A 13517-nucleotide genomic window follows, 5' to 3' on the forward strand; every position below is an offset into this window, starting at 1 on the left:
AGAAACGATCGTTTAGTTTAAAGGCAGGAGCAGTTATCACTCTTCAGCAAGTAAAAATCAATTTTACTGATGTTGTTGACGTTTACTAAACCACGCCCACCCTTTGCGTGGCTGCTGATTGAACGATGGAGGTTACGCACGGACGTCACGCACGCAGCGTCAAAATCAGTCCGGACCATGGCGGAATGTGGTCGAGGTGTCAGCGGCACAAGTAGTCACACCATGGATAAAAGCATTACTCTCCCGCCTGACGAAATATTCCGCAATTTGGAAAACGCAAAACGGTTCGCAATAGATATAGGTACCAGTATAGGTTTTCTTGTTTTCTTCAGCCACTGTTGCGCTCACGTAGTTATCTGCGTGTTTGTGGAGCAGCGGTGCCGCAGCCTGGAACTGTGACAACACATGACTTTAAGTGGAAGTAAATAAGACGAAGCTTATCTAAATTAACCAGTCTGCGGTTTGGATTGTTAAGATAGCAAGTACGTTTATATGTTAAGTGAGTCACTAAGTTGTTTGTTCTGCCGTCGGGTGGATAGAGTTGATGTGTTCAGACATGCTACACAACTTTGACAACAGCAACGTAGGCGTTAGCTGCTCTGCTAGCTAACCTGTGCTAATTATCTGGACTGTTATAAACTTGCAGTCAGTGAACGGCATCGTGAACAGACTAATTACCCGTTTAGCTTCTGCGATGCACTGGGTTTCTTATCGCTCATTGTAACTGTTGATCTCCTCTAACAGGTGGATCGCTGACAAAGCTCGCTTACTACTCAACTGTGCAACACAAAGTGGCCAAAGTACGATCCTTCGAGCACAACACAGAGGTAATGATTACTGCTGGTACTCTTTTGAGGTCTTGGCATTCAATGTCGTTAATGTTCTAGTGCCGTAGTCCAAACTGCATGTTCCTCTTGTTAGTTATGCAACAATCAACATATAATCTAATATGAATGATGGAAAGTGCGAGAGTGGATGGTTGTTTTTCTGTATGTCCGAGTTTGCATGTTCTCCTTGTGTGTGCATGGGTTGTCTCTGGGTTCTCCGGTTTCCTGCCACAGTCCATAAACATTCCGATTTGTGGATTCGGTAAACTGGACAGTGATAGTAGGTGTGAGTGGATGGTTGTCTCAAATTAGCCCTGTGATGGACTGGCAACCTGTCCAGGGTGTACCCTGCCTTTCGCCCTATGTCAGCAGCTATTGGCACCAGCGCCCCCCTGCAACCCTCATGTGGAGAATAAAGTGGTAGAAGTTGGATGGTCTTCCACTCTAGGCAACCAAACTAGCTGGATTTAATTTAATATCCACTCTCTGTGTTTTGGTATCCTATGTGTCCCAGGAAGCTGCCAGTGACAACAAGCTGTATGAGATCTCAGTGCAGGAGGAGGTCACTGCACGCCTGCACTTTATCAAGTTTGAAAATGCTTACATTGAGACATGCTTGGACTTCATCCGAGACCATCTGGTCAACACGGAAACCAAAGTGATCAAGGCCACTGGTGGAGGGGCGCACAAGTTCAAGGAACTTATCGAGAGGAAAATTGGACTCAAGTGAGTGTTTGCCCCATCTTTACAAGAAATATTATTTGTGTATGACCCATAATGTGCCACATAATATTTGTTGAAAATGTTGTTCACTGCTGCATGAACAAGAACAGAAAAGAAGTCAAATATCCAGCACATTTGAAATGACAAAAGTTCAGTTTATCCAGACTCAAATTAACATTGTGCTGTCTTCTTGTGAAATGGACGTAATATAAAGACATGATTTATTGTTGTGTAAAGATTTTTTAAAGACTGTATTTTGAAAGAAATACTCAAGTGAAAACAAAGGTGATGAAAATGTAAATTGTGAAATCAGATGGAGGTTTGTTTAGCATTAAAATCTGCCTATGAAGCTCTCACCTCATGACTGCAGATGGCTGTGGTAAAAGAGTAATGTCTAGTAATATTGTTAAGAGGATACTGCACATTATATTTAATGATTTCCTGCCTGTGGACAAAAAAAAGCTTCTCTCTTACTTTGATTGTATTTCACATTTGGCTGAGATTCAGATGATTCAAGCTAATTGACTCTTGATGTGTTGCACTGTGGCAGGGTGGACAAAGAAGATGAGATGACCTGCCTAATCAAGGGTTGTAATTTTGTGCTGAGGAACATTCCCCATGAGGCTTTTGTCTATGCTAAGCATGCTGACTCAGAGTTCCGCTTTCAGACGACTCATCCAGATATCTTCCCTTACCTGCTTGTAAACATCGGGTCTGGGGTCTCCATAGTCAAGGTAATAAAGTTTTGTGCATGGCTATGAAAGTTGGATTTACCTGTTCGACAAATTTTTGTTTAATATTTAATGTGTTCACACTGAATGAGTTAGGGAATGTCATTAACGGTTTCATTACGTAGTGACATTGACTACTTATTTCAAATCACACTGGCCAGTATGTGAAAGACTTATGTTTGATACAGGACATCATTATAATTTCAACACATGTGCAGCATAATGTATGCGTTATAGAAGTTTCTTTTGCATATCTTTTGTGGTTGTGTGCATATACACCATGTTTGCTCCTGCTTTGTGGGTTAGGGCACACAGTTTTGTGTCTTTTTAACTTTGCTCTGACTGTATTTGATTGCACATAAAGCAATATAAAGCACACAGTTTGTCTTCAACAGGTTGAATCAGAGGACAAATTTGAGCGAATTGGTGGAAGCTCAATAGGCGGAGGGACCTTCTGGGGCCTTGGAGCCCTGCTCACCAAAACAAAGGTATCTTAAATCAGACTGTAACATTTACTTCTTCAGAGTCAACATTAAATGCTACTTATTGTGAACTTGACCTTTTTTTTTTTCTCCTGTAGAGATTTGACGAGTTGCTCCAGTTGGCCTCAAAAGGCCAGCACACAAATGTAGATATGCTTGTCAAAGATATCTACGGAGGATCTTATGGGTCTTTGGGCTTGACTGGAGATCTTATTGCGAGCAGTTTTGGGAAGTCTGCCACTGCTGACAAAGGTGATTTATTGTATCTGCATTTCATTCAGTTGATATAAAACAAAAAAAGCATTAAAATACTACCCTGTTTTCCTTCAAAGTGCAGCTTGGTTTCACGGTGCATAAAATGAATTTCATTCATCAATGAACTCAGAATATGGCAAACTGTCTCTGATAGATGACAAAACATAGTACTTCATTTTAGTTCTCATGCGTCACCAGCCAAGCTGATACAGTATTTGATGTGATGTCTCTTCTGCATGTTTAGACTAATGATATATGTTGGATTAGAATAAACTGATGACCTTTTACCCTGTTGGACTGCAGCTTTCCTCCAAGTGCTGCATTTACAACTCTTGAGAAATGAACAGATGGTGCAACTGCAGAGAAATATACAGCCTTTGCTGACTCGTTGAAGCGAAACATGTTAATGTGGTTCAGGAGGCTCAGAGTGGGTCGTAACTAAAATTCAGACCCTTGCTTCCCCCCAGTCTGTATTTTGGAATCGTTGCAAGATGCTGAACCCCAGAAATTGCTCTCGACGGTGTGGCCACATTGTGAATGTTTGTGACTGGGCAGTTGTTTGCTTTGAATGGTTGTCAAGGCGAGAAAAATGCAGCATAAATGCCGTCCATTATGGATGATTTTGTTGCTGTTGCGTTTTATCACCTCTGTTTATTTTTTTGTTAATAAGGATATTTACCCTGCGTGTTAATATATTCATCTGTTCTAAATTACAGAGTTTTCTAAAGAAGACATGGCCAAGAGTTTACTCCATATGATCAGCAATGACATTGGACAGCTGGCCTGTCTGTATGCAAAGCTCCACAATCTGTCCAGAGTCTACTTTGGGGGCTTCTTCATTCGAGGACACCCTGTCACCATGCACACAATCACCTATAGCATCAACTTCTTCACAAAGGCAAGGCCTCTTCCTCTATTCGGACACAAAGACAAACAAGAAAATCCTCCAAAATCTGCTGCCACATTAAATTGTTTTGTTTTGTTTTATATTTCTCAGTGTTAGATCTCTGTTAATTCCTGATCTTGTTTTGTCTCGAGCTGAACTTTCACCGACAAACCGGCGTTGGTTTAATGTTGCCGTCTTCTTGTTTTGTGGTTGTAGGGTGAAGTTCAGGCTTTGTTCCTGAGACATGAAGGATATCTTGGAGCAATCGGAGCCTTTCTTAAAGGAGCGGAGGAGGACAGTAAGAAAAAGAAATGGAAAATATCCTCCATCTCTTTCACATGCATTACGATCTTGTACTTAAAGTAACACAATGTAGGATTTGCTCTCGGGGGTCCCCCCACAGGTGGTAAATGGTATTGTTTGTTACAACTCTTGTAATACATAAGGGGGGAGCGAGAACTTGTTTGAAGCTTAAAATCCTTCATTGTGTTGCTTTAAGGGCTGTGAAACTACTGTAACTCTTGTTTTAATGGCAAGTCAAGCTTTGATATAAATGCACTTTTACAGTAGGCAACTGTGGTAGAGGACTAAAACCAATTTTTTTCATTGCAATTATTAAAACCTGTATGTCACATAATCTTTTAAAACACAAACCTTACCTCTAAATAAAATGTGCATGTACCGTCTTGCACCTGTCACCTCTCTGACTCTTGTAGATCCAAATCAGTACAGTTGGGGTGAGAACTATGCTGGAAGCTCTGGCCTGATGAGCGTTTCTCCAGATATGAATCCCATGCAACGTGCTCGCAGTGGAACGGTGAGTCTACAGAGGAACAGGAAGAGTGGTCATGTGTGAAGACGGGTAGCAGAGCTCTGTACCGCAGTGTGTCACTCATTACCCATTTCCATTATGTTCATTTTAGTCCTGTTAAATTTGACCTTCATTTCGGATTTAATTTTTTATAATTTCTTTTCGCCTCTGTCCCTACGGATACAACATGCATCGCATAAAGACGTTTCTCATGTCGGTCTTTACAATCTCGTAATCTTTCTTTTCATTTCCTCCCCACACATTGTTTTGTCTACCAAACCCTCCCCTTCAGTTTTCCGTAAGTACCGCCGCCTGCTTGGCTTTTGTGCATTGGTTTGATGACATTTCTCTCCTGCTTACAGTGCTCTTTGTAGCTGTGAACACTCGACTTATGTCAGGCTTTCACTTAATATAAGTGCACAGACCAGGGGCCTCCTTTATAAAAATGTGCGCACTATTTGAGTTGGCTTAATGTGCAAAACGCAGAAATTAAATATTCAGTTTTGTAAAGTCATAAAGTGGTGTACGCCTTTGTAAATAAGGCCCCAGGAGTTACGTTTTGGATCCTGCTCATGTCTTGTTACATATTTGATCATTTTTGGTCAAATCGTATGATATGAAGTTGGAAATGGAGACTAATTTATTTGCTGAGTGCCCTCAACAGTGTGCATTATGCTTTTTGGTTTCTTGTTGTGATACATTGAGCCTTCAGTCCTCCGTAGTACATCAGGAGTTGTTCCCTGCAAATTCACCCTGTACAGTCTTGCTTTGTTTTCAAGCTTTAGCTGTTTTTCAGTAATCCATCATATTGGCTTCCTTTGGCGAGGCTCCACAAAAGACAAGTATAGCTGCAGAGTTTCCTCTCAAAACAACTGACTCTCCCTAATGGTTCTGCTCTCAGTTAATAAATTCACTGCATTCCACTGACTCTTAGGACTGAATACTGCTTAACATTCTTTCATGTTTTTTTCATTGCTGTATCTTCTTTGCACCGCACTTATAAAAGGAAAATATACAGACACGGTGACCACAGTATTGCTAAGGAACATAAATATCTTGCCAAAACCTTCATGCATAAAAGTTTAAATAGTGAGAGCTGGAACAAGCTTAGGGATTTCAGGAGAGGCTTCAGAGGAAAGTTGCAACTGTTGAACTGAACATGTGTGGATGAACAAAACAAACGGCATGTATTCTCTCTGTGTCTTTGTCGTCTAGTTTGACATGTTGGAGATGGACCGTCTGGAGAGGCAGCTGGTGAATCTGCCTCTGCTGCAGGACCCTTCCTCTTACATCCCTGACACTGTGGATCTCACGGAGGACGCTCTGGCTCGCGAGTACTGGCTCTACTGCTTTGAGGAGGCTCTAGATGGGGTAGGGCAGCTGTTGTTGTTTCAGAATGTGAAATTTAAGATGTGTCATAGCGAATTCTGTATAAAATATTTGGTACATCTTTGTTGGGAGTTGAATGCTATAATGAAAAAGAGGCATGGTCGTCTGACTGGTTATGTGATTGCCAGAAAGACGTATATGGCTCCCAGCAAACCCAGCAAACAAAAGTAGACATACCCTATTTCTTCAAGTTAACCCAGTTCCCTGGTGTCTGTGACATGCTTTGGTCAAAATACCTTAAGGATGAAGCACCAGCGTTCAGAACGCTCGGTTTTGAGTGCCTGTCTCTTTAAATGCAAATGAGACGCAGGAAACCAAGTCAGCTCCGGCAGCTAACAACAGTTAGCATTTGGAAAAGCCATCATTTGCCAACTCTAGCCGGCACATTGCTGTCATATATAAAATGTATCCACTGGACACGTAAATCATCGGAGGCTGGAAGTTTGTGTAGAACTCTGTGCTGCACTGTGCAGCCAAGAATAGAACACTTTGCTGACTTCCGCTCTTCCGGATACTGTTGCCCTCGCCTGCACTTTCGCGTTTTTTAGGTAAAAAGTGGAGCTCTGTGTGTCAACAATTCTAGGAATGTCTCAGTCTGATGTCAGATACCCTACGGAAGTCAACATCGCATGTTTTATCTCTGAGGCGGACCACAAAAACATGACAGAGTCGTCTTTCTTTCACACTTCGCTGACCGATAGCGGCTCCAGAGACCCAAATATAAATATTAAAATGATTAAATTGTTGATATTGCATAACACGTCTCCTTTAACATGTCCCACTGACATCTTAGACAGCTTCAAAATGTGAGGTAGTAACTGTCACAGTTACATTGCATCATATTTTATTCTGAAATAAATGGACTTGATACTTGAGTCAGATTTTCACATGACATGAACTGGTTTGATTTTGGGAAACTCCACTCATGAAGGTTGTGAACATGTTTTATCGCAGACTTTTAAAAACCTGTTTCTTTTAAAATAATGTATTTGAGCAGGTGGCTAAGAGAGCTGTCGCGAGTCAGCCTGACATACCAGAGGCAACGGAACGAGCCGAGAAGTTCCGTCAGAAATACAGACACAAGCTTCAGACGCTCCGCCACCAGCCGTTGTAAGAACTGCCTCTCCTTCTGTTTTGCTTGCACACCTTTTCTGTTAAAGTCACAGGTTGCTTTTTTTTTTAGTAGAATACAACTTAACTCAGTTTTTTCATTGTCTGCATTAGTGTCATGTCTTCATACCTGCTGTAAGGTGCCAACATGCTTTGTCGATTAACAAGTGATCAAGAAGAAAATAACAACGTGCAGTTATGAAGTTGTAGAGGTCACTGACGTGGTTTTTATGACACTGTGTCGAGCCAAAATGCATCTGCTGTAAACATAAATAGAAACGACAATGACAAATCGCCAAACCGCATTTGTGTGTATGTGTTTCTCTCTGGCTAATGTAGAGTGCTTCTTCTCTCACCTAGTGCTTATGGATCCCTCACTGTCAGAAGTCTTTTAGACACAAGGGAACACTGTTTAAACGAGTTCAACTTTCCTGATCCCTACTCTAAGGTCTGAGTGAAATCTATCAACCCTTTTTTTATTTTGTGTGTGTTCTTTTCCTGAGCTTCACTCGTGGTTTTGGCTCTCACTGTTCTGTTTTGTGAATTTGTTACCAATTCATCTCAAGCAATTTGTTTCCACAATTGTGTTCATTAAGACAACACATTTTTAAGCAGTTATAGCACAATAATAATATATATTTTTTTAACATTTCTGTTTGCACCTGCTTTTTGTTTTTAAAGACACATGTCAGCCGTATCCTTCCTCTGTTGTGTTGCAGATTAAACAGGGAGAGAATGACTCGGCTCTAAAGTACTATCAGAAGGCAGTGAAGTCCCTGGAGGAGTTGAGCTGGGAGCAGAGACAGTTTGCCCTGGTGCGAGGCGTTCTGGCTGGGAATGTGTTTGACTGGGGAGCCAAGGCCGTGTCAGAGTGAGTGGCCTTTCATCCTCTGTGAGTTCTGTTCTGGTTGATTGTGGTTAGTAGGAGAGGCTTTAGTTGTGCATATCTTCTGTTTTAATGTTGCTGCAGCTAACAGCAGGGAGTTTTGTTGGGTGTTATATTGTTTTAATAAGTTAAAGCACAGGGACTTAATATCCAGGATGGAATTTTTTTCTTTTCTTTTTTTTCTTAGGAACAAATTGCATAGCGCAGTTCAAAAATATAGGCGTGGCCCTATTGTTTTTTGTTTTTAACATAATATTAACATTGAACATTGTCTCTGCATTTAAATAATAAAAGAATAACAATTATATAAAATAAAATAAACAAATAAAAAAAATTATAAAGTGTAAATATTTTCCAAGAAGTAAGACGATACAATAGACTATCACATGGACACAGTCTGGCTGTAGGATCTAAGGAAACAGATAAATTAGTGGAGAAATAGAATACATATATATACATATACACACATATACACACACATACATATATATGTATATATACATATATATATATATATATATATATATATACATATACACATATACATACATACACACATACGTAAAAAAAATAAAATAAAAACATAACTCAATAAACTGGTAAATAAGTGAAAAAGGGGTAAGGTGGGGTTAGTCCGAAGGAAAAGTTGGGATCGAATTAGTATAGTTTAAGAATGGAATCTTTTATAGTTCAGGATTTCCTCAATCAATCAAATTCCATTTCCTGATTTGATTCAGAAATACAATTTGAGATATTTAAGATTCCAAACCAACTTTTGCTTGGTTATGAAATATATTTTCACAAAGATAATGTTGCAAATGGTAATCTCTAACATGGTGCATCATTACACTACACTACACCTACTTTGGGGTCAATTTATACAGTATAGATTTATCGCGTGGATGTACTCTGCCGAGCGAGTCAGCAATTTGATTCCCCTCTGCAGACACCTCCTTTTGGCCAACTTCAGAATCTCTTAAAAGTTGGAACCAATCACAAACCTCTGGGTTTAAAGTCGATGACGACAGAGGGAGCAACTTCTTGCAGCTTTTGCATAAATTCAACATGGCAACAAACTGCTGTATTTCGATTTGGCTCCTGCTTCCATTTTAAGCAACAGCTCTGCATGTGTCATCAGTATCATTGGTCTGATGTGTTTTTAGGTCTATCCAGTTGCTTAGAGAGGCATTTTCATCTTTCTTGGACAGAACTGCCCTGGTAACTTATGTATCTGGATCTTATTGGGAGCACAAGACAACACCTTCTTCAATGGGAGATAGAACTGTACAATATATAATATTGTTTCTTTGCTTTCTACACCATCAATCAGAAACACACCTTTGGATGTCTGTCTTGGCTTAGCTGTTTTATCATGTTTTCTGTATCGTCTATCATGCAGTGTCCTGGAGTCTGATCCAGAGTTTGGGTTTGAAGAGGCAAAACGGCAGTTGGAAGGTATGAAAGTACATCTGTGTGGGAAGTTTCAGAAGCAGTTTTCAGTGATCCTGATGCCATTTACTCATGGGAAGGACTGTGCAATACAGATATTATTAAGCACTGACATCTCCATGTGCACATTTACACGCAATTTTATGCAAGTCAGTCAGAGCAAACATGTCATGCTACGTCTTTTACCACAATTGGGAAAAAAAAGTGTAAAGTAAGAAAGTGTCATATTAAAATAAGTAAAATAATTTGAATTGCAAACCTAATAGTGAAGTTAGTTTAATTCTGCCTCCCCCTCTTAGTTCAAGAAAGAATGCTTTACACTAATTTTTCAGCTTTTTTAATCAATGTTTTTCTTTTCACTGCAGATTACTTCCCCTTTAAAGTCATCCCGTTCATTTTAGAATGTTTATGTCGGAATAGACTTATTCAGCACTGTTTTTTCATATTAATTAATATTAGAAATAGCAAATACCTAAATAATAGAAATACATTTGCATTTTTCCTTACTCATGAGGCATTTTGTCACATCATTGAGTGTTGGTCAGGACCCAAGATGCTGTTATTGGTAGCTGATCAACTATGCTTTATAAAACATGAGGTGAAGTGTTCTGTAAAATGCCCATGTCTTTTTTGTTTTTGAACAGTAATAAGAGTTTGGTTGCTCACTCTGTCTGATAGTGTGTTCTTTTTGTGTTTTCCCTCTGTCAGAGCGGCCATGGCTTGTTGATTCGTATGACCAGTGGCTGGAGAGAATGAAGGTCAGATCTAGTTACACATTGTGGGGGCGATAGTGTTGGGAGGTTTTTATCAGACGTACTTGACAGCACTTTGGAATGTAACCTCATAACAAATGTACACAACCATGTTTTAATTAAACACAAAGGGTCAGGGTAGCTAATTCTTAATATTTCACATACCTACAAAGTTGTTTCTGTGTTGTGTTTTTCTCACCTTGGTTTTCTCTTGCAGGGGCCTCCACATAAGTGTGCCTTGTTTTTCGTAGATAATAGCGGAGTAGACATTATTTTAGGCGTGATGCCTTTTGTCCGAGAACTTCTCTCTCGAGGAACAGAGGTAAGAACAAACTGCGACAACATGAGATGTCTCATCCTTGATATAATGTCGCTTCAGCTCTACTATCCCCGTCTGACTATAGGTCGTGTTGGCCAGCAATTCTGGTCCAGCTTTGAACGACGTAACCAACGGCGAGCTGCAAATACTGACCGAAAGAATCGCTGCTATGGATCCGGTGATCCAGTGAGTATTGAAGAGAGACATGGTTGAGAAAAGTAAAAAAACAAAAAACAAATGTAACAACATGGTGATTAATATTTGCAAAAAAAAAGTCAAGCTAGACTCTAAGCTATTATTTTACCACTTTATGTCTGATCTGAGTCACACCTAATAAAAAAATAAGTGTGTGTTGTGAGTGAACTGTGAGTTGTTGTTGTTGCAGGGCTGGTCTGAGGGAGGACAGGCTGACGTTGGTCCAGAGTGGTTCAAGTTCTCCTTGCCTTGATTTGAGGTGAGTTATTTGGTATTTTCACATTTGACATGCCTTAAGAGAGCCTGTTTATGACCTGTTTATTTAAGTTGTTTTTATATTTTCTACAGTATTTTATCATTTCATTGTTTTTTCTTAGGTCTATTAGGTCACACATTTTTATTTGTTTTATTCATGTATCTCTGATGTACAGCACTTTGTTTCAGCTGTTGTTTTTAAAGTGCTTTATAAATGAAGTTGGATTGGATTGGATTCAACCTGAAGAAATAGATGTTTAATATACTTAACTATGGGAAACATGAAAAAGACAACAATCTGAGAGATAGCCACAGTATAGTGCAGAGTTTGTTCATTTGTACATCTCTTAATTTACCAAAATATCACTGGGTAAATAACAACCGGTAGAGAAAGGAGTCCTGCATGGAGTCCTGCATGGAGTCCTGCATGGAGTCCTGCATGGAGTCCTGCATGGAGTCCTGCATGGAGTCCTGCATGGAGTCCTGCATGGAGTCCTGCATGGAGTCCTGCATGGAGTCCTGCATGGAGTCCTGCATGGAGTCCTGCATGGAGTCCTGATTACTATTCCTTCTTACTTCTTTGACTTTCATATTTTCTACCTGAAAAGTGTCCTGAAACTGAAATGAATACATTCATAGAAACTCGATTTTCACTTTCTCACAACAACAGAAACCCAGCACAAAACAAAATACCAAATGTAAAACTCACACAAAGCCACACATTGGAGAACCGTTTCTTAGATGTTAGAAGTAGCGTTAAAGACGCTAACGTGTTTTGTTTTAATTTACCAGCCGTCTGGACAAAGTGCTGGCGATGGTGGTGCGAGAGAGGAAGACCGACCTAGTGATCATCGAGGGGATGGGCCGAGCCATTCACACCAACTACTACGCCATGCTCAGCTGCGAGAGCCTCAAGATGGCCGTCATCAAGAACTCGTGGCTGGCCGACCGGCTGGGAGGAAAGCTGTTCAGCGTGGTTTTCAAGTATGAGGTACCGGCAGGAAAACTGAGCCTGGACTCTGCAGAGCTGACTCCCTCGTGAGAGAGAGAGAGAGAGAGAGACTTGACCTGATAGTCACAAGGACAGGGACGCTGGAGTCGACCAACCAGAGATAATTAGCTGGAGCGCTGTGTGTAAGGATGGTGGTTGTATACTGCCTCTGCGCGAGCGACTGATTGTGTAAAGTTGATTTTAAAAGCAAATGATTTACAGGGAGATTTTTGTTTTAAAGCATTATTGATTTTACTGCAGTTTTCATATTGCTTCATTTGGTTTCTGTCCATTATCATCTGCACTCGCTTCTTTTGTTTGCTGCCGTCATCGCTCAGCACCTGGAGTTTTACCTTCCATCACTGGCTCGATTCAGTAAATGTGCAACCAGAGAGAGAGAGAGATGCAGACGTAATCACTGCTTTTAGTGGTTTCATATTTTACATTAAGTGTAATTAATGTGTCATGAGTTGGATGTGATAAACATAACTCTCAGACTGCTTTTTAAATCCCCGCTGAGTCGTACAGCACTACACTTACTTATCTGCTTTTGTTTTCCCAGCGATCTCAAGCCTTGTAGACGAGGAAGAATCCATGGAAAACGCTGTTTTTCCCATGACTGCCAGTGAATGAGTTTGAAATGAAGAAATGGTCACTGTCATTGGTGTTTTGCTGTTGAGGTGGCATCAGGGAAAATAATCGCATCAAATCTGCACTTTATTACAGACACATAGAGCACTCGAGGAAGCCTCTGGCCGCGTTCCTCCACAAGGTGGCAGTATTCTACTGTGTTGTATGTTTTTAAACACGTTTGGAGTCTTACCCAAAAGTGCTTGGTGTCAATGTAAAACACTGCACATTTCAGGTTAAAACGCTTCAACCGTGTCAGATCGACGCGTCACCATGGAACGTTTTGTCACCGCGATCCGTCCATGCGTCCTCTGTAAATGATCAATTACGCTGTAGTCCATCCCTCTCCCAAAAAAAACAAACATGCAACTGTTGGAAGGCAATAATACTGCACCTGGTTATCATAAAAACACCTGAAATCAAGGCAGGAGTATACGTTACTTGCATCCCTCCCCCGTCAAAGTAGCTGCTTGACACTACAATGCTGTATGTTATTTGTACATATGTGATATACAAGCCTGTGTATACAGTATATGTATGTAGATATAATTCATCTGCATCTCTTGAGCACACCAAGCACAATTTGAATTGTAATATTCTCCTGACAATCAATTGTAATTAAAACTGTTCTAAACCTCGTCTCCTCCCCTCCTCAGTTTCTTTCTTTCTTTCTTTCTTTCTTTCTTTGTGTGTCAGAGGAGTTTGCAGTCGTGTGGAGAACCAGGCAGAGTTGAGAACTGCCCGATATTAAAAACAGAAAACAGAAGAACCCGCCCCTGGCAGTATAAAAGCCTGACACCCTGGTATGTAGTGTTTGATGCCTGCT

At 40.5% G+C, this 13517-nt stretch overlaps 1 protein-coding gene across 1 annotated transcript; it reads left to right on the forward strand.

Annotated features, from left to right (window-relative positions):
- Positions 1-177: 177 nt before the first annotated feature.
- pank4 (pantothenate kinase 4 (inactive)) lies at positions 178-13287 on the forward strand (the record flags this gene model as incomplete). The annotated part of the gene is made up of 19 exons (XM_083893026.1): positions 178-301; positions 745-827; positions 1342-1553; positions 2101-2284; positions 2677-2769; positions 2862-3015; positions 3735-3916; positions 4121-4202; positions 4621-4721; positions 5931-6086; positions 7102-7214; positions 7575-7662; positions 7934-8085; positions 9500-9555; positions 10258-10307; positions 10519-10623; positions 10706-10806; positions 11006-11074; positions 11863-13287. 19 exons carry the CDS (start codon positions 178-180, stop codon positions 12110-12112), a joined length of 2355 nt encoding a protein of 784 aa, XP_083749152.1. The 3' UTR covers positions 12113-13287.
- Between the last annotated feature and the right edge of the window lie 230 nt (positions 13288-13517).

Source organism: Microchirus variegatus (genome assembly GCF_963457635.1).
Source record: "Microchirus variegatus genome assembly, chromosome: 7".
Lineage (NCBI taxonomy): Eukaryota > Metazoa > Chordata > Actinopteri > Pleuronectiformes > Soleidae > Microchirus > Microchirus variegatus.